Raw genomic sequence first — 17,779 nt, 5'->3', positions numbered from 1 at the left:
TCTGTCTCTGCCTCCTGGACACTGGGATTAAGGCCATGTTGTACCACACTCAGCAAGGGACAGGTCCTGACACTGCGTTTAGAGATAGACAGGGACGAGAGTTTCCAAATACAAAGTCATTGGAAATAAGATGTTGGGGGAGGAAGGAGCCAGCCTGGTCTGGGAGGCAGTACTTTGGACTTTACGCTTCCTTCCCAGCTGTAGACCAAGCCGCTGAGGTAGAAAAGATGCTTGCCAGCTGAGGGGTTCCGTTTAGTATTTTAATAATATAAAAAAGACAATACAAAATCCAAACATTCCTTTTTTACAAGTTCAGATACATAATTTCCCCAAGTGCAAAATACTCTATGAACCACATGGTTTGCTGTTGTTGTCGACCGTGAGATGCTTGCTGTAGCGCATAGCGGAAGGCAGGTATAAATACAGTATTTTGAGGGTCTCTTCTGCGCTAAAAAAAAAAAAGCCTTCCACGTGATAATTATTCTCTGAAATGTCAGCTCACCAAGACCAAAATTTGTAGCTTGTCCAAAGGCCTGCCATTTGTCCTGTGCTGGTGAGCTGCCAGCGTGAACCAGCGTTTCTGCTCCTTCTAATTCTTAAAGGATTCCTAGTCCGAATAATGGCTGTTCTACCCTGGAGACGGGTCCACTGTAAAGGTGGTGTCTGCTTCCACTTTTCCTGGGCTTGAGGAAGAAACCAGGCAGGCTAAATCTTCTGCTTGGAGCCAGTCACGCTTCGCCTCCACTCCCGTCTTGAGGCGCAGCAGCAAATACCAATCCTCGAACGCTCCCTAGCCTTTTCTGACATATTGAGCTACAATGTCCTAGCCCATTGGTGTCTCCCCTACATGCATCTGGGGAATGCTTCTCGGATTCACAAAGAATCGTAAGAGCCAAAAGCGAGACCGTACCCCTGAACTCAAAGCAACAAATCAGTCTTCTCTGCCTCCACATTCGGGGAAGTGGAAGTATGGGTAGCTTGGTGGCAATCCTCTGGGCATTCCTAAAGGCTTAGAGTGGGCAGCGGAAGTCCAGGCTCTGGGCAGTTTTCCCCTAATTCTGAGAATTACCTCCGGGTTAGGGACTAGCTGGCCTGACAGTACAGAGGCAGAGGGCTAAGGACACCACTGTGCTGCTGAAGACCTAAGCACCTTCTTGAGATGTGTCGCTTGGTGCTTGGAGCCCTCATGGAAACCACGTCCCACGTTGGAACTCAGATCAGGGCAGGTCTGTGCTAAGCAGAATGTGGTGCCATGGTTATGTAGCCTGTGGGTACCGCAGCTGAGAAGCTCTTAGGTCAGTTCATGAAGGCTCTGTTCACACCATCTTCCCATCCCCCACTTCCTCCTAGAGACCTCACCTAACCTGTGCAGTCCTAGAAAGTCCCTGAGTTGTTATCCTGGTCCCATCGACCAGAGCCCCCAGGCTAGGTGCCCCAGGGCCAGTTTCCTCTGAAAGTTCACCAGCAGCTCTGCCTGGACTAACCGCTGACTTGGTTGGTAGTAGCCAGTCCTCGCTCGATTTCCTCTGTCTGTCTTGATGTCAGCTAGGTCTAGTGGCCTCTTCTCTCTGTACCATAGAACTCATGAGCTGTCCCACCAGCCATTCAATAAGTGATCAGAGGAAGTAGACACGTGCATGGTATGACAGGAAAGGGAGCAAGGAGAACCATATCCTAATGGCCGACTTGGGGAGGGGCATCACTGTGTGGCTTTCCAGGAGCTGGGCACAACGGCAGGGAGAGAGGGCTCACAAGTTACCCTGGCTTCTAGTAGGATGCTCAAAGTTGATTCCAGCCGTTCTGTGGCACTTCTGAGGAAGCAGACACTGCTACCAAATGCCCACTCACCCTTGTATGAAGCCATCTGGCAGCTTTACAATAGCTCTCTGACCTAGACAGACAGACGGCAGACCCCTACCCCACCCCAAGGTGTTGGCTAACTGACGTCCAGGAAACTGGCTTTGATTGCCATTGGCTGTTTGGCTGGTGTAGCTGGGGGTCAGATTATTTAGTGTGGAATTGTTGAATCTCTTGGCAGTCACCTAGAGCTGGACCTGAGGAGTTAGTTGGTGGCTAGTGACTGTCTAGGACTACAACCCTGGGGGCCCTAGAAGGAGCAAACTAGAGACTTTACAGCAACAGTTGGGTAAAGGTGGAGCATGTGCAGGGCCTGGGCTTGGACTTATTCTTCTTTCTTTTGAAAGACAGTAGCTGGACTTCAACTCTAAGAGGCAGGTGGCCAGTGTCAGCACACATCTGGTTCTTGCCCCTGCAGCAGCTTCATACATGGAGAACTGTCCTCTCCGAGGCTGCTCTGCCTTCTCTGGCCCATGCTCAGAGTTTGTCCTGAAGCTCTTCCATGTGCATGCCAGGAGAAACATGAAGGCCGTGAAAGGGCAGAGGGTCCCCTACCTGCAGTGGCTCACCGACCAGTTCCATCTGCATCTATAACCATGAGCCACAGAGACGCACAAGGACGGCAGGGTCAGCTTAGTCAACAGCCCCTCTCCTTCCTGCTTCACCAGGTTACCAGAATTACTCTCCTCCACTTTCGGCACCTCCGAGGGGATTGCCCTGGCTCTGCACAGCTGAGGGCCCTGAAGTTCTGGGTGGCCTCAGGCAGAGATGCTCCAGTGCTCAAGGCTCGTGAGAGCCAAACAGATACGCTTCCACTCCCAACACATGCTTCTCTCCTGGGCAGCTATAAATAGGGTTATTCTGAGAGGAAAAAGAAACAAACAAAAAACAAAACCCCTCCCTCTAGAAGACATAGAAAGACTCAATGATTGCACTTCTCAGATGTGGACAGGATGGGCAGGTGGCTTGCCAAGGGCACACATTCTTGCTGCCCACAGCCCGAGGGCAGAGGTAAGCAGCTCCAGACTGGCTGCAGAGTGGGGTCCTCTTTGGTGGAGCCCACCAGCCATCTGGTGCTCCAAGGGCAAAACAACTGTGGAGCAAGTTCTAGGCTGGTGGGGGTCAATGGCCAGGATTCTTTAAGGACAGCACTTAGCAAGGGGAGTAAGCCTTCCCCGGGGAACACTTAGGCGGGTGAGGGCATGGTGGGCCAGTGAGGGCTGGCAAGAAAAGGGTTAGTGTCTGAGGCTGGCTTCCACTTGCTCTGCAGCCCAGTCCTTTAGGGAATAAATTTCCTTTTCTGTTTTAGGCAATGGTTTAAAAAACCTGCTTCTGTCCCAGAGCTATCTGAGAGCATTGTCTTCGGGAGCCCCAGTTGTGCTCTGGCATACAAAATGATACCTGTTGCTCTTTCTACTCAGCCAGGGTTCGCCAGCCTAGTGGTATGGACCACCTGTAGACCCTAGGGACTCAGCCCCAGGCAGACAGGAAAAGCTGTACAGATAAGAATGCCAGCTGTGCGGGCACCCAGGGCTCAGACTGTGCCTTGCAGCCTGGGTTGGCATAAAGTTGGTCAGAGCTTCTCTGGCAGGGCTCTGGGCTGTAAAGTTATTCTGGGGAGCACAGCGGGGGACATTTTGGCTCCTGGCTAGTAAAGGCACAACCCTATAATGGCAGAAGCCTTTCTTACCCACCCCACCTACTTCCTAGCAGGCCAGATCCTATTCCAGGCCTCCAACACCCTTCCAGACTGACGGGGGGGGGGGGGGGGGGGGGGGGGGGGGGTAGGGATGTGAGCTGGTGAGCTGGCCAGAGGAGAGGGGGTTCTATTCCTTCACCTCTGAAGGGACAGGGACAGCACTGAATGGCTTTTCCAGGAAACACGTAAGAAAAAAGTGTAGGGGGGCGGGGGCAAGATAACTAGGAAGACAGAGGGGATAGTGCCTGGTGTAGAGATGTTTCTCCTCCCAAAGGAGAGGCCAGTTTCTTGTCTGAGTTGGGGGGCCAGCTCTGAGGGCAGGGAGTCGGAGCTCTGAGACCTGGGGCTCCAGGCCCCCGAGCACTATTTGTAAGGCCTCAGGAAGCTGGAGACTTTAGAACGCAGCAGCTTGATGAAGGACTTCGGCAGCATCTCCTTGTGTTTCTCCGTGTACTTGAAGTAGTTTTGGGGGTGGGCCAGAACCTCAAAGAAGGCCTTGATCAGCTTCTTGTCCTGCAGAAGACAGCAGGTGGCAGTTGTCAGGCTCAGTGACATACCTCACAGCCCATCTTTATGTTTAACGGCATTGCACACTGAGCGTGCGCAGGGGGGACCCCTGGGCTCTTCCTACCATCTGCTCCTTTAGGATTCCACAGCAAAGTTAGTGGCAGCTCTAGTCCGCTGCTCCTCAGACCCTGGTCTGCAGAGCTATCTGTGAGCCCACCTGCTCAGAGCTACGGCACTGTTGACTCTGCCTCCAGAGCACACCCGGTGTCTGACCAGTCCACGCCATCCCCATGGCTACCACTCTGAGCCAAGCCACCCGAGTTTCTCCCTTGGACTAATTTTTGTTTTCTAGACAGGGTTTCTCTGTAGCTTTGGAGCCTGTCCTGGAACTAGCTCTTGTCGACCAAGCTGGCCTTGAACTCAGAGATCTGTCTGCCTCTGCCACTGGGATTAAAGGCGTGCGCCACCACTGTCCATCTTCCTCGGACTATTTCAATAGCTGAGCTATTTCTTTCTTTTGTCGTATACGATACTGAGGGTTGAACCTAGACCCTCACATATACTAGGCAACTATCCTTTTTTCTTCTTCTAGATTTGCTTGTGTGTATTTCACCTGTGTATGTGTATGTGTCCTACATGCATGCCTGGTGCTAGAGGAGGGCAGAAGAGGGTGTTGGATTCCCTGCAACTAGAGTTATGGATGGTTATAAGGCATGGATGCTGGGAACTGAACCTGGGTCCTCTGCAGGAGTAACAAATGAGCCAACTCTCCAGCCCCTAGGTGCGCATTTTGTTATTGACTATAGCCCCAGGTCTCTAACTTTTTCAGACAGGGTCTCACTAAGTTACTCAGCCTGGCCTTAAACTCACTTTAGCCCCAAATGACCTACAACATGCCATTCTCCTGCCTCAGTCTTTTGAATAGCTGAGATTAGAGGCGTGAGTCATGGACCAGATCTTCACGTTTCTGTCCTTGGCCTACCACAGAGCCTCATAAGGGTGTCTATTTAGTTTACTTCATGTTTGAAACACTTTTTGGGTTTCTGTTCTCTGGATTTTCTTTCCCGAGATGAAGCCCTGCTATCTTGTGTAGGGTAATCTTAAACTTCTGGGTTCAAATGATCTCACACTTGAGCTGTCTGGTGGAAGTTTATTCTTATGATGACGGCAGGCAACAGAAACTGTGGTGCCGGCTGACCCAGGGCTTTGGGCCTGGCAAACATTTCTCCACACAGGTCACTCACCCAGGGAGAGTCAGGTCCCTTGTGTGGCCTTTGTGTCCTGCTCCTCCTCTGCTCTTTCTCACCCTGTGGAACCACAGGGGTCCTATGGTCCCCAAAGAGCCACCACTGCCATCCTCACGAGCGTGGGATGTTTCTCAGTCACCCTCAGCTCCTTACAAGCCCTTTCCTCGTGGCGTCTCCTGCCCCTCACCAGACACTCACTGCTTCAGGACTCACCAGGAAAAGGCACCTACAACTTCAGCTCAATTCCCAAGACCCACACAGTAGGAGAACCACTCCTCTAAATTATCCTCTGACCCCCACATGCACACACCCCCAACATACAACACTCATGCCAACAAAACCCACACCGTATCTCCTGGCTTCTAGACTGTACCATGGAGTTCTAAAACAAGAGGGACTTTCAGCCTCTCCACGCTGCTTTAGTAAGGACAGCTGTGCTATGCTGTCCTTTTGTTTTGAGACAGAGCCTCACTGCGTGACTAGGGCTGGCCTGAAACTCACTGTGTTGACCAGGCTGACCCACAGCTCACAGAGATCCGCCTGCCTCTGCCTCCCAAGCACTGGGATCAATGGCATACGCCACTGGACCTGCTGCAGCTATGCTGCGCTGTAAATAATCCTGTTGCATGGCGCATTGGATGTGCTGTTTGAGATGTTTGTGTTGCCCAGGCTGGTCTCCCACCGCAGCTCCGACTAGTTCAAACCATACGTGTGCACCCTCGCAGCCAGCTACATTTCATTTGAAATAGTGGCTCAGGCCTAGCGAGATGGCTCAAAGGCTAAGAGCATATACTGCTCTTGTAGAAGACCGAGTTTAGTTCCCAGCACCCACTCAGGGTGGCTCACAACTTCCTGTAACACCACCTCCAGGGGGATCCTATGCCTCTGGCCAGCCTCCTAGCATGCACAGGCACACAGCCACACAAACACCCATAATTAAATATGAAGTAGGGTCTTATTGTGTATTCTTGGCTGGTCTAGAACTCCATTTACACACCAGGATGGCCTTGAACTCACAAAGACCCATCTGCCTATGGCTCCCGAGCGCTGGGACTAAAGATGAATACCACCACCACTGGTGACTCCACAGACCCAGCAAGTTATTCATTCCTCAATATTAGACACGTCTTTCTCTCTAGGTCTGTAATCCCAGCACTTAGGAGGTAGAGGCAGGAGGACCTGGAGTTCAAGGCCAGCCTGGACTATATACACAAGACCCTGAAACAAAACAAAAAAATCATTCTACATTTTATCTCCCCAGCATTTATTTATTTACTTATTGGTTTTTCGAGACAGGGTTTCTCTATGTGTGGCCTTGGCTGTCCTGGAACTAGCTCTTGTAGACCAGGCTGGCCTCAAACTCAGAGATCCACCTGCCTCTGCCTCCTAGGTGCTGGGATTACATGTGTGCGCCACCACCGCCCAGCTCCCCTGCATTTCTTGATGACATAGTTAGAGGACCTTTCTTCTCCTCACCTTCTCTCTAACCTCCCCCAAAGTATGACACTGCCTGGCAACACTGCAGTTCCAGGATCTACTATGGGCAAGCCCTTTGGCGCGCTGAGCCTCGGTTCTCTCACCTTGGAACAGGCCTACTATGGGCAAGCCCTTTGGCGCTCTGGGCCTCAGTTTGCTCCCCTTGGACGTGGCAGTGAAGAGAACACCCACCTCAGAGAGCCAGGGAATAGCCCGTCATGCTGGTCCTCAGCATGCTGCCTGCACACTGGCGCGTGTGCCGTTACGTTAGCTGCCGCAGTGAACGTTCACTTGCCTTCAGGATCTCCTGGTGGTTCTCAGAGGCGTAGAGCCGGCCGTCCCGCACTATGTCTTCCACCAGCTGCTCATAGTCCTCTGTAAAGTCAAGCATGGTTGGGGGCTGAGGGTGGAGACTCTGCTCCCCTGCTCCCTCACAACCCCAGTCCACCCCTCCAGCCCTCCTGCCTTGCTCACCATCGTAGGTTACGTAGGGAATCTGGAAGCCACGAGCGCTGTTGGCCTCACTCGTCTTGAAATTGATCCAGAGTTTCCTGGACCGGGCCGTGAAGGCAATGGGCCGCTCATAGGTCTGGCAGGTCTCATAAGTGGTGATGGAGGATGGGGAGGCTGGTAAGGCAAGCATCAGGTCAGAAAGTAGTGGGGCTGGGAAGCAGGGCCCAAGTCATTCCAACAGTGGTTCCTTTCCCCTAAGACACGCCTGCACACAGGCTCCCTCCCCCCTAACACACGCCTGCACACGCCCTCTTCCATTCTACACCCCTGAAACTGCACAGTCACATGGAGAGCTAAGTTGACGTTCACACGATCACAATGGCAGAAAGACTTGAGTTAGACCAATGCAGTGCATTTGGCAGCACTGGCATCCCAGCTCTCCGCAGCTCTCCACCATGCCTGTATCAGCTTCTGCGCCAGCTTCTGGCCCCAAGGCCTCACTCACGTTGGCTCCCATTGGTTCCCAACATCACCACCCCAACCAAATTCCAACTGCCCTTCCCCCTCCCCAAGCCCACTCGGCAGTCACCCACAGTTCTTTCTCATGACGAGAACGTCCCCACACTCATCCTCGGATGGCAGGAAGATCTCGGGGACCACAATGAGGATCTTGCGCTTGGGTGGGGGGCTGATGTTCCAGATGCACTCCACGCCCGCCGGGTAGTTGCCCGGGTAGTTGGGAGACTCGATGTAGCCAGTGAACTCACCTAGCTCCCCCCCACACTGCCGATCTGCAGCCATACCCCAGGAGACAGAGCAAGAAGACAACAAAGTCAGTGGGAACCCACAGTGAGCAAGCTGAAGAGTTTGAAGGCAGAGGACAGATGCATAAGGTAGCCACCATGCCAGTTCACCCTCCTTGCTGCCCGCCCACTCACCCACCAGCCCGGCTTCCTGCTGGTTTATGCCCCCACCCCTTATCCTGTGCCCACGGCTCCGAGATCTCTCTCCACTTCCCACGTACTCTTGCACTGGGCCACACTGGTAGAGCCATCAAAGTCAGTGCTTGTATTTCCTGGGCAGCGGGTGCAGAAGTTCTGGCGGAAGTGAGGCTGGTAGGAGCCCATGGCACAGCGGATACAGCGATGGGTGCTGGTGTTGTAGTAGTGGCCTGGGGAGCACTGGACTGCAAGCAGGAGGGAAGAAGACATGAGCTGAGACGTGTGGTAGGGAAGTGGGCATCTGGGCAGTGGTTGGGCAGGACACATTCGTCATGGAGACTCAGGGACCAAAGACCCCCAGGTTTCTTCCAGGGTCCTACCTTTCCCAGCCAGGCCATAATTTAAGGCCAGGGAAAAGAGACTCTCCAGAGTGGCTGGCTCCGGCACCAGGCCTCCTCCTGCAGGCACTGGGCAGTGCCAGCCTGATACAGAAGCTCACTGGGGGAGAGGGGGCGTGTCCACCCAATCTCCAAAGCACTCTGCTAGTGGGGTTACTAGTTACTTTGTATCCCCAGGCTCAGCCCCAAGATGGCTTCTGAGACCAGTACGCTGTGTTTAGTTAGGCAGCTGGGGCTTCCTCACTTACCCGGGAAAATGGTGGCATGACATACTCAGGGCTGCCCCGGGGACCTGGACAGTGTTGGAGGGCAGTTCCTCGACCGCCAGGGAGGCCCCTGGTGGAGTTAAGTAACCTACTCACCCTTGGCGTCACAGTCCTGGAAGGAGACTGCCCCCTCATGCTTGGTAGTGAGGCCTCCACCACAGGGGAAGCACAGGGTTCGTCCTGCTTCAGGCTGATAGGTGCCCCGTGGGCATGGCTGGCAGGGTTTGAACCCATCTACTGAATGTTGGCCAGGTGGGCACTGACCTGCAATGGAGCAAGGGCCCAACTCTGATGGGGTTGTTCCTAAGTCTCTCCATGGGGTCACCCCAGTCTTAGGGAACAGAAGCATATGACCAGGACCTCAACTAGGAGAGTAGTCTGGAGCCTGGACCTGCCCTTTGGAAAATCCCATGCCCATGGCCGTCCCAGTGCCCACCCTAGCCCAGTCTGTGTTATTTGTTCCCCTGGCACCTGCACACGTGGTGACGTTGGTGGCTCCAAGAGGCCCATGGGCATCACTCCCAGGGCAAAGGTCGCAGGAGAGCTGCCCTTCCCTCTCCTGGAAGGTGCCCGCTGGGCATGGCACACACTGCTCCGTCTGGCCGTGGTAATACGTTCCCTGCGGGCAGCTGACTGAGGGAGAGTCGGCCGCGCTAGCCATCCCCCATCTCCCACCACCCAGGCCTAAGACTCCCCTTCCCACTCTTCCAGATATGGGGAGAATCTGTCAGGGAACTAACAGAATCCTGCTTAGTGATGGGGAGGTCAAATCTGTGTGCAGGAGGCTGCTGGTCCTGCCTGGGGTCCTAGATTTCAGCCTGGGACCAGAGAAGGGAGGACAGTGGTCAGGAGGGTTTTCTCCGCCTCGCAGTTTTAAGAACTGTACCTGAGGCAAAGGGTCCTGCTCTGCTCTGCTCTGAGCCAGGGCCAAGTTGGGGCTCCCCCACTCCCCATGCCCATGGCTTCCCAGAAAGCTCTCTTACCACACTTGGTGCCTGCCCGGTGCTGCCCAGGCCTGCAGACCTCCGCCAGCTCTGCTCGGTCCCCAGCCACCTGGCCTGGCTTGTGGGCTAGCTCATAGTCAAGGCCTGCCAGACGCAGCAGGAATCTGTCCTGGTTGATGGACTTTCTGAGCATCTTCAGGGACCCTTTCAGTCTTCGTTCCATCCTCTGCCGGAGGCAAGGCAGCCCACAGCCAGCTGGTAACGGACAGTCTAGGAATCGGAAAGAGGAGAGAGAGTGGTCAGTGCAGAAGGCAGGGAGCCATGGCAGCAGGATGCCCTGGGCAATTAGGAGCTTGCTGCTGGCCGTGACACAGGCCGAAAGAACAGGTGCCCCCTTTTTGGACCAGGCTGTGAGCCCTCCTCTCTGGTCCTCTGCCCGACAGTGTCCACAGGCCCACCTGTTGTTTCTTCTGCTCTGACCTCGGCCTCTAATTCCAGGGTTAGCCGGGTAACCTCCTTGCCAGGAGTCCGGGCCCGTCGGCCCTTGCCCTTCCGAGAAGAGTCGCACTTAAGGTGGATGAAGGTGACTTGGCAGTCGGAGCAGGTGGCGCCACCTAGAAACAGAGGCCTTGTCAACTTCAGACTGGGGCTCCCACTGAAGATGGAGTTCTCCGTCCTGGCTCTCACTTCCCCATCGAGCCCCAGCGGCCCTCTCTCTCCTTGTCTAGTTTATCCAGTGGAAGGGGATGATGGGGACTGCTCAGGCCTTAGCCTCCAACAGCGTCCCCCTTTTCTGTCAGGGTACAGGTGAATCACTGGACAGGACCAGACGGGGGCTGAGCGGCGGGGAAGAGTTTGGTGGAACCCATTGGAGTGAGGTCCAGACCTGGCCCTGGGATTCTGCTGACATCCTCCACTTTGCCTTTGTTTCGCAGATGCAAACGGCATTTCGCGTCCTTGATCTTGAAGGAGGCCCGCTGCTTGACGGACAGGGCTGCAGCCTCTGGAGGGGGTGAGGAAAGCTCAGCACAGCCTGGGGGCGGGGCGGGGGTGAGGCTGCTGTTGGAAGTGGTTCAAAGCTGGGCTACAGTCAAGTTTAGCTGGGAGCAGGACCGTAAAAGCCAGGGGCATCAGAGAGGAGGGCTTCTGGGCAGGCACTTACCATGGCAGTAGTTTGAGGTGGTGCTGTTTCCAGGGTGGGTGCCTCGGGCTGCAGCAGCTTTAAGGCTGGGGGTACCACAGCTCACGGTGAAACCATTCTCGGACTCTGAGAGAAGGGGCCTATCACAGTTCTGACCTGACCCCCCCCCCAACCTCCAATGGTTAGAGGAATCCCAGGGGACAGAGGAGTGCTGGACAGCCAGCTTCTCCCTCAAACTCTCCAACCCCCTCTCCCCACATACCTGGCAAAAACCGGGCCCGGGAAGGGCAGGTCAGGGCACAAGTGTCCTTCTTGCCAGACCGACTGCAGCTGAGCATGGCTTTGGAGGCCCCAGGACTGCTCTGACAGGTCACTGGCTCTAGGAAGTGGACCAGGGCCTGAGGCTATGGAATGTGCCTTGTCCACCTTCTCAGATGGTTAGTTGAGAAAAAGATTATCTATGTGCAGAACTACAGACATGCCCAAGGAGACTGGACACTTCTAAATCAGGAATGGTGTGCCTAATCCAACCGGCTACACCCCTCACATCTTCCCACCAGATCCCCAGCCATTTCCAGGTCTTGCCAGCAGAGGGCGCCACACACCTGTGCAATCCTTCCCGTTCCAGTGAAGGCGGCCCTGGCCTGCTGGGCAGGTACACTGAAAGCTGCCGGGGGTGTTGATGCAGCCAAAGCGGCAGCCTCCCTTGTTGACGCTGCATTCGTCCACATCTGTGGGGGGGAGCAGGGAAACAGACTGGCAGTGGTGTGGAGAAGTAGGAGCCAGGGGTTGGGCCGCAAGTGAGGACCTTAGGTCAGTGTCCAGCCGCACTGAGTGATAGAGGGTGAGGAGGTGCCTTCTAGAAACCTGCTGTGCATCGCCAGATCTCGCAGGTGGCAGCGCTCACATCAAACATTCACAGAGATAGTAAAGGGCTCTCTGGCCTCCTCCCATTCTCTCTATCCCTGGTTAAAGCAGGTTGAGCAGGTGCCAACTTGACCAGCACCTCGGTGCCTTCCACTCTTACCCTCTCACTGGGCTAGAGAATCAGGGTGGGACTCCGGGAATAGTGATGGGGAGGGAGGGTAGAATTTAGGAGGCAGAGTCTGGGCACGGTGGAAGTGAAGGCAGAAGGATCAGGAGTTCAGGGTCACCTCTGGCTACATAGTGTGTTCAAGGCCAGTCTAGGGGTCATGAAACCCTCACATAATCTCCCTGGTGCCTGTCTGCTAGCTGGCTTTGGGGTGTTGGATGCAGATGTCACACATGCTCCCAGGGATTTCTTATTACCCCAAGCCAGCACAGGGTTATCAAGACTTTTGGAGGGTGGAAAGGTGAGGGACCGAGGTGGCTGGGAAGCAGGAGGGTATGAGCTTGCTGGCTTACCCCCACAATGAGTGACACCATACAGCAGGTAGCCACGATGACAGAGACACTGGAAGCTTCCTGGTGTGTTGACACACATGTGGTCACAAGTTCGATCAAAGGAGCACTCGTCTATGTCTGGAAGAGCGAGGGTTTGAGATCCTGAGTCTGTCTGCCCCATGTTCAAGGGGCGGATTTCAGGGAGTTGAAAGAGACCCTGGACTGCCCCCAGATCTGGACTGCCCCCAGATCTGCGACTGAGCAGGGCCAACTCCCTCTGTGCACAGTGCCTGGAGTTTCTGTTTGCATCTAGAACCTGTGGGTCATGACCTAGCTGCAGCAGGCCACATCTGGAAGAATCAGACAGTGGAGAAGGAAGGAGCACCCTTGGCTGCCAGTGGCTAACACTGCCTGTTCATGTTCCCGTGTCCACGGGGTGATTTCCACCCCGCCATTCCAGAAGCTCTCCCAACCGAGAGCCTCTCCAGAGAGTCGCTCCCCTGAGCCTGCTCACCCTGGCAGCTCCTCTCGTTGATGAGAAGCTTGTAGCCCTTCTTGCAGCTGCACTCGAAGCTGCCCACCGTGTTGCGGCAGATGTGGTCACAGCCCCCATTGTTTAAGCGGCACTCGTCGATGTCTGGGGGAGCAGACAAAACACCACAAAGGACAATACTGAAGGCTAGGAGCAAACAGGAGACAAGAGCTCTTTCTCGAAGAGACAAGGAAAGTCAAGGAGGGACCTGGTCTGTCCCTGTTAACTTGGCTGTCACCCTCTGTCCTCATGTCTGTCCTGTCCAGGATATCTGGCCATGGTAACACCTTTTTTCCCCCTGAGGCTGAGTCCAGGAACCACCTAAGCCAGCAGTGAACAACTGGAGTTAGGGGAACAGGAGGCCATTTGAACTCCAGGCTGGTCCACATCCTGTACTCTCCAGCTGATGGCCATCCCCGAGACGGTAACAGGGCTCTCCTTTTGTAGCGCGGACTCTGTCACACAGCTTGGGTCAGGAGGGCTGAGCCTAGAGGGACTTGCTGGAAAGGGGCAACCTCAGGGAGGAGGAACTGGCAACGATGCTAGGTCGAAAGGACTTTCAAGAGAGAGAGGGGCTGAGATGAGGAGCAGGAGTGGGGCCAGGCAGGGGACCGGAGAAACTCAGATCCTGGCAGTGTCGGGTACGGGTACCAGAGGGAAAGGGGCGGGTGAGCAGCTTCCTTCCTGAGGTCAAGTTCCCTAGCTGGTGGCAGACAGGACCCAGGCTCCTCACCACTTCTGGAGGGGAGGGGTGGGGTGCGCTCGGCAGGCCTACCTGTCAACAGTCCTGCTCAGCAGGAAACCTCGAGTGCGGCTGGCTGACCTGCTGCCCCAGCCCTCCCCCTCCTGCAGCTGCTGGGCCAAAAGACACAAAGAAGGAGCCGGCCCTACTTCCCGGTCCCCACTTCTCAAGACCAGAAGACAGACGTGATGAGTCATCATTTTCTAAATGGCCTCCCTCCCCCTCTCTCCCTCACGGTCCACAAATCCCAGTGAACTGGAAGGAGGGGAGTAGAATGGGTAGTGTGGGAACTTAAACCATAAAGACAGCCAAGCCCAAAGGGTCCCCACGTGCCAATCCTCATTTGTATACAGTTCATCCATCCCCACAGCACACTATGAGCTAGGTCCAATGGAGGGAGCCCGCGGAGGAGCCCGCGGAGCTGGGCTCAGAACTGGCAGCCAGGCTCTCTTTGGTGCTTCTGACTCTCCCTAGTACAGTCTAAGAGATCCTTCCAGAGCCACTGGGAAGACTTGAGGAATGCAGGTCCAAAAAGTGAAAGCCATCCATGCCCTCATGCACAGGGTCGGCTCAGATGGCCTTCCAGCTCAGGGGCAACCATGTTCATTCAGGGCAGGAACCTTCTGCCCGGGACAGGACAGGACGAGGGTGAGAGTAGGAACAAGGGAGGCTGGGCCCAGAAGGCAACAAAGTGCTAGCTGGACTTTTGTGCCCCTAGCTGGATTTGTTCCCCTTGAACTGAGATGGGAGAGCAGACAGGAGCCGCCCTTAGCTTTGTCCTGGGTTCTTTGGGAGAAGGGAGTTGTGTCTCCATAAGAGCTAAATCTCGGCCCCACCTCATCCTGGCGGAGGCTGCCCTGCTCTTGCCCTCTCTGAGGTCTCACCTTTGCAGGTCTTTCTGTCTGGCTGCAGCATGAAGCCCACAGGGCAGCTGCAGTGGACCCCGGTCGCGGCGTCGTGGCATTTACTGTCGCAGCCCCCATTGTTGATGGCACAGGTCTCTGTGGAGGGAGGTGTGGGTAGCGATGGGGTTACTGGCCTGAGGGAAGGCCTCAGCCACCTCGCCGGAGGTCAGCAGGAGCATTAAGCAGAAGCCCCAGGCTCCAGCCTCCCCTTCCTCCCGAGGCCTAGCTCCTCAGGAGTGCAGCCGAGCTAGCGAGTGCTCCACGTCCCTGCCCCCTACTTGATTGCAGCAAGGAGGACAGCAGCGAGGCAGGTACAAGCCGGAGCTGTCAGGCAGGAATGTGCTGAGGGGGTGGGGGTGGGGAGGCAGGAGAGATGAAAGCTAAGGGAGGGCTTGGCCTGCCTGGGAACAGAAGGGGCAGACCAGTCTCTTCCCATCCTGGGGGCGGGGGGGGGGGGGGGTCATGGTGGACAGTCTCCTAAGAGGTTTGGTGGGAAGAGGGTCTCAAGACACTGATGGCTGCCCATTGATTCATCCCCCTCCCTGACACCCCACCTCAGAGGAGACAGCCAAGCTGGGCCATCCACCTTTACCTCCTCCCAGACCCTCCTGTCCCCCTGGAAGCAAACTGGCTGTTTGGTCCTCCTATTTTACTGATGAGATAATGTGCACGCACAGGAGGGGCACAGAAGAGAGTTCAGAGCCTTGTTGAGCTCCATCGGTCCTGTGCCTGCTGAGAGGCCTGGCCCAAGGGAAACGGCTCAAACAGCCGCTTTGGAGAGGAGGTCCGAGAGAAAGCCATCAGCCCCAGTACTGCAGGAACCTGCACGAGGACCTGGAGTGATTCGGCCTGTCCTGGAGGCACTGAGCATCCTCCCGTTAGCATCCCAAGGCCTCCATGACACAAGAGAAAACTACTCTCAGGATATCAGGTCCACCCTTGTCACCAATGAGGGCAGCGTGCCAGGGCTCCAAAAGAAGCCTGCCTTTGCCTGGGAGTCCCTGGCATGTCCTGATCTGGGAGCGACCACAGTGGGCTCCTCTCATTGTGTCTGATGCCGCCCAGACCATGAGCAACTCAAGTCCAGTCTCTCCCAGAAGTGCTCAAAGTATGGAAAGAGGGCCCCCAAGGCCTGGACAAGACCCTGTTTGTGTGTAGATCCTCCGGAGGACCCAGGATGGGCACAGAACTGGCACGGTGCCTATGCTAGGCTGGACCAGAAAGCTGGACAGAGTTGTCTACCTCTGCAGGACAGTGGCTCAGAGCAGGGAGGGTGGCAGGAGGACACAGCTTGCCCTGTCCTTGGTGCAAGGCACTGACCACATGCCGTCCTGATCATCACACCCACGGGAGGACTATCACTACCCCCTTCTGCAGAAGAGTAAGCTGAGGGCCAGAGAAGATGGGGCTCGCTCGAGACTGGCTGGTGAGATTATGGCAGAGCCAGGATCCAAACTTGGGTCAGGCAGAGATCAGCAGCTGCTCTCAGTGGTGTACTAAGAGTAGGAACCCAAGCAGGATGACCCCCAGAGGGGATGGCATCCAACTCTGATGCCCCTTATCTCAGTGGCTTAGTGGAAATGATGGGGAAGATGGCACTGGCTAAGACTTTAGAGGCAGTGACAGGCGGGGGAGGGGGGGGTGCTGATGACTGGGAAGGGGATAGGGTGTTAGAAGGTGGTATAGGAAGAGGAAGCAGATGAGGAAGGAGGGGAACCAGGAAGACATCAGCACGAAGGTTCCCAGGCCAGCTTTGAAGAACTTGCGTTTCTTACCACCTGATGGGTCTAGTGCCCACACTACCAGGGGAAGCCCTGCTGGGCATGCAGTTAGTGGGAGCCCCAGCGGGTTAGCCCTTCCCTAGCAAGCCAGTGAGAGCAAGCGGAGAGCAGACATATTTACCATTAGAAACGGCCTGAGTGGGCATGTGCTGCTCTAGCCGCCTTTCCCCTGTTTGTAAAAAAGCTGTTTAGATCTGGGGCAGGCGCCACTGCAGCCCACTGGGCCCCGGGCCCACCCTGTACCCTCCACCCTGAAGGTCCAAACCACTAGCCCCACATGGTGACCCTTGGGGCCCCAGATTAGCCTCATTCCCCAGCCTTGTCCTGCCTGGTACCCTCAAAGAAATCAGGCTCCCATCAAGAGACTATAAAACAGAGGTTCTGAGTCTCGACCCCACAGAGCATGTCAGAGGCAAAGCTGGCATGAGATGTCAAGGCTTGCACTCAGGCACCCCCCAAATCCCTTCTCTTAACTACACTCCCAGTCTCCCCACTCTGAGCGTCCTGGTAAACTCAGTGACAATTCCTGCCAAGGCAAGTAAGCTCATCTCCCTCAGAGCAGGGGAAGAGGGCTGGGGAGAATCAGCCTCGCTTGCTCTGTCCTGCCTTGCTGCTGCTGCTGCCCAGATGGTGCAGTGCGTCCTGGGTTGGAGAGGTCAAGCTTGATACGGGCATTTTCAAAAAGCAGCCATGTTTGAGAACATTCAAACAGAAACCCAAGAAGGAACCCTGCCTCTTCCCCATGGGACCTCTGTCTCTTCTCCCTAGGGACCACATGCAGTTTCTTCTGGGAGAATCTGGGGGTATGTGGGTGTGTCCAAAGGGTGGTGGAGGTTTTCAAAGCAGACAAATTAGCCCTATAAGGAGAATATGAGGGACTGGAGAGATGGCTCAGTGGTTAAGAGCACTGTCTGCTCTTCCAGAGGTCCTGAGTTCAATTCCCAGCAACCACATGGTGGCTCACAACCATCTGTAATGAGATCTGGTGCCCCCCTCTGGTGTGTTGGCATACATGGAGGCAGAATGTTGTATACATAATAAATAAATAAATCTTTAAAAAAAAAAAAGAATATGAAAGGAGCTGGAATAACCCAGCTGGAGAAGGCATTAGGAAGACCTGAACCTGTTTTAGGGTCCTTGAAGAGTTAGAGGGGGTGGGGGAGGGAGCGAGAGCAGGAGAGCTTTCCGTTAGAGGGGCACTTTTGATCCACACATATCTCGAGCAGTGCCGGGAACCTGTGTGAGCCCGTCTGCTCCCGTCTGTGGCTGACGTGGAGAGGACAGGGGCAACGGACTGATGGGTCCTAACCTGAATCTGTCTTGGACACACAGAGCACAGAGCCACCCACCAGACGGACAGCTCTCCATAAGTGCCCATGCCCACAGAGCAGGTATGCCTCTCCATGCACGGCTGGAGACCCTGCCTCAACTCTGGCCAAAGCCCTTTCATTTCCCACTTCTCCAAGGGGACACACTGTCCAGTCATCTCGCCACTGAAGAAATGGCAACGGAGGGAATCCAAAAT

The 17,779-nt window shown here is 55.2% G+C and overlaps 1 protein-coding gene across 1 annotated transcript in view; it reads right to left on the bottom strand.

Annotated features, from left to right (window-relative positions):
- Positions 1-246: 246 nt before the first annotated feature.
- Scube3 (signal peptide, CUB domain and EGF like domain containing 3) overlaps positions 247-17,779 on the bottom strand; it is a 33,937-nt gene continuing 16,404 nt past the window's right edge. Inside the window, exons 6-22 of the mRNA XM_050139750.1 lie at positions 15,177-15,366; positions 14,453-14,628; positions 12,809-12,931; positions 12,316-12,432; positions 11,535-11,660; positions 11,192-11,308; positions 10,951-11,055; positions 10,675-10,791; positions 10,247-10,402; positions 9,828-10,043; positions 9,316-9,477; positions 8,941-9,108; positions 8,264-8,425; positions 7,833-8,030; positions 7,261-7,413; positions 7,082-7,161; positions 247-4,069 (exon numbers count right to left, since the gene is read on the bottom strand). Of these exons, the coding sequence (XP_049995707.1) occupies positions 3,920-4,069; positions 7,082-7,161; positions 7,261-7,413; positions 7,833-8,030; positions 8,264-8,425; positions 8,941-9,108; positions 9,316-9,477; positions 9,828-10,043; positions 10,247-10,402; positions 10,675-10,791; positions 10,951-11,055; positions 11,192-11,308; positions 11,535-11,660; positions 12,316-12,432; positions 12,809-12,931; positions 14,453-14,628; positions 15,177-15,366 (2,516 nt within the window). The 3' untranslated portion in view covers positions 247-3,919. The remainder of the gene's footprint in view (positions 4,070-7,081; positions 7,162-7,260; positions 7,414-7,832; positions 8,031-8,263; positions 8,426-8,940; positions 9,109-9,315; positions 9,478-9,827; positions 10,044-10,246; positions 10,403-10,674; positions 10,792-10,950; positions 11,056-11,191; positions 11,309-11,534; positions 11,661-12,315; positions 12,433-12,808; positions 12,932-14,452; positions 14,629-15,176; positions 15,367-17,779) is intronic.

This window comes from Alexandromys fortis, unplaced genomic scaffold (genome assembly GCF_014885135.2).
Source record: "Alexandromys fortis isolate MF-2015 unplaced genomic scaffold, M_Fortis_MF-2015_v1.1 scaffold_9, whole genome shotgun sequence".
NCBI classification, from domain to species: Eukaryota; Metazoa; Chordata; class Mammalia; order Rodentia; family Cricetidae; genus Alexandromys; species Alexandromys fortis.
This window is presented reverse-complemented; position numbering and strand designations above follow the sequence as displayed.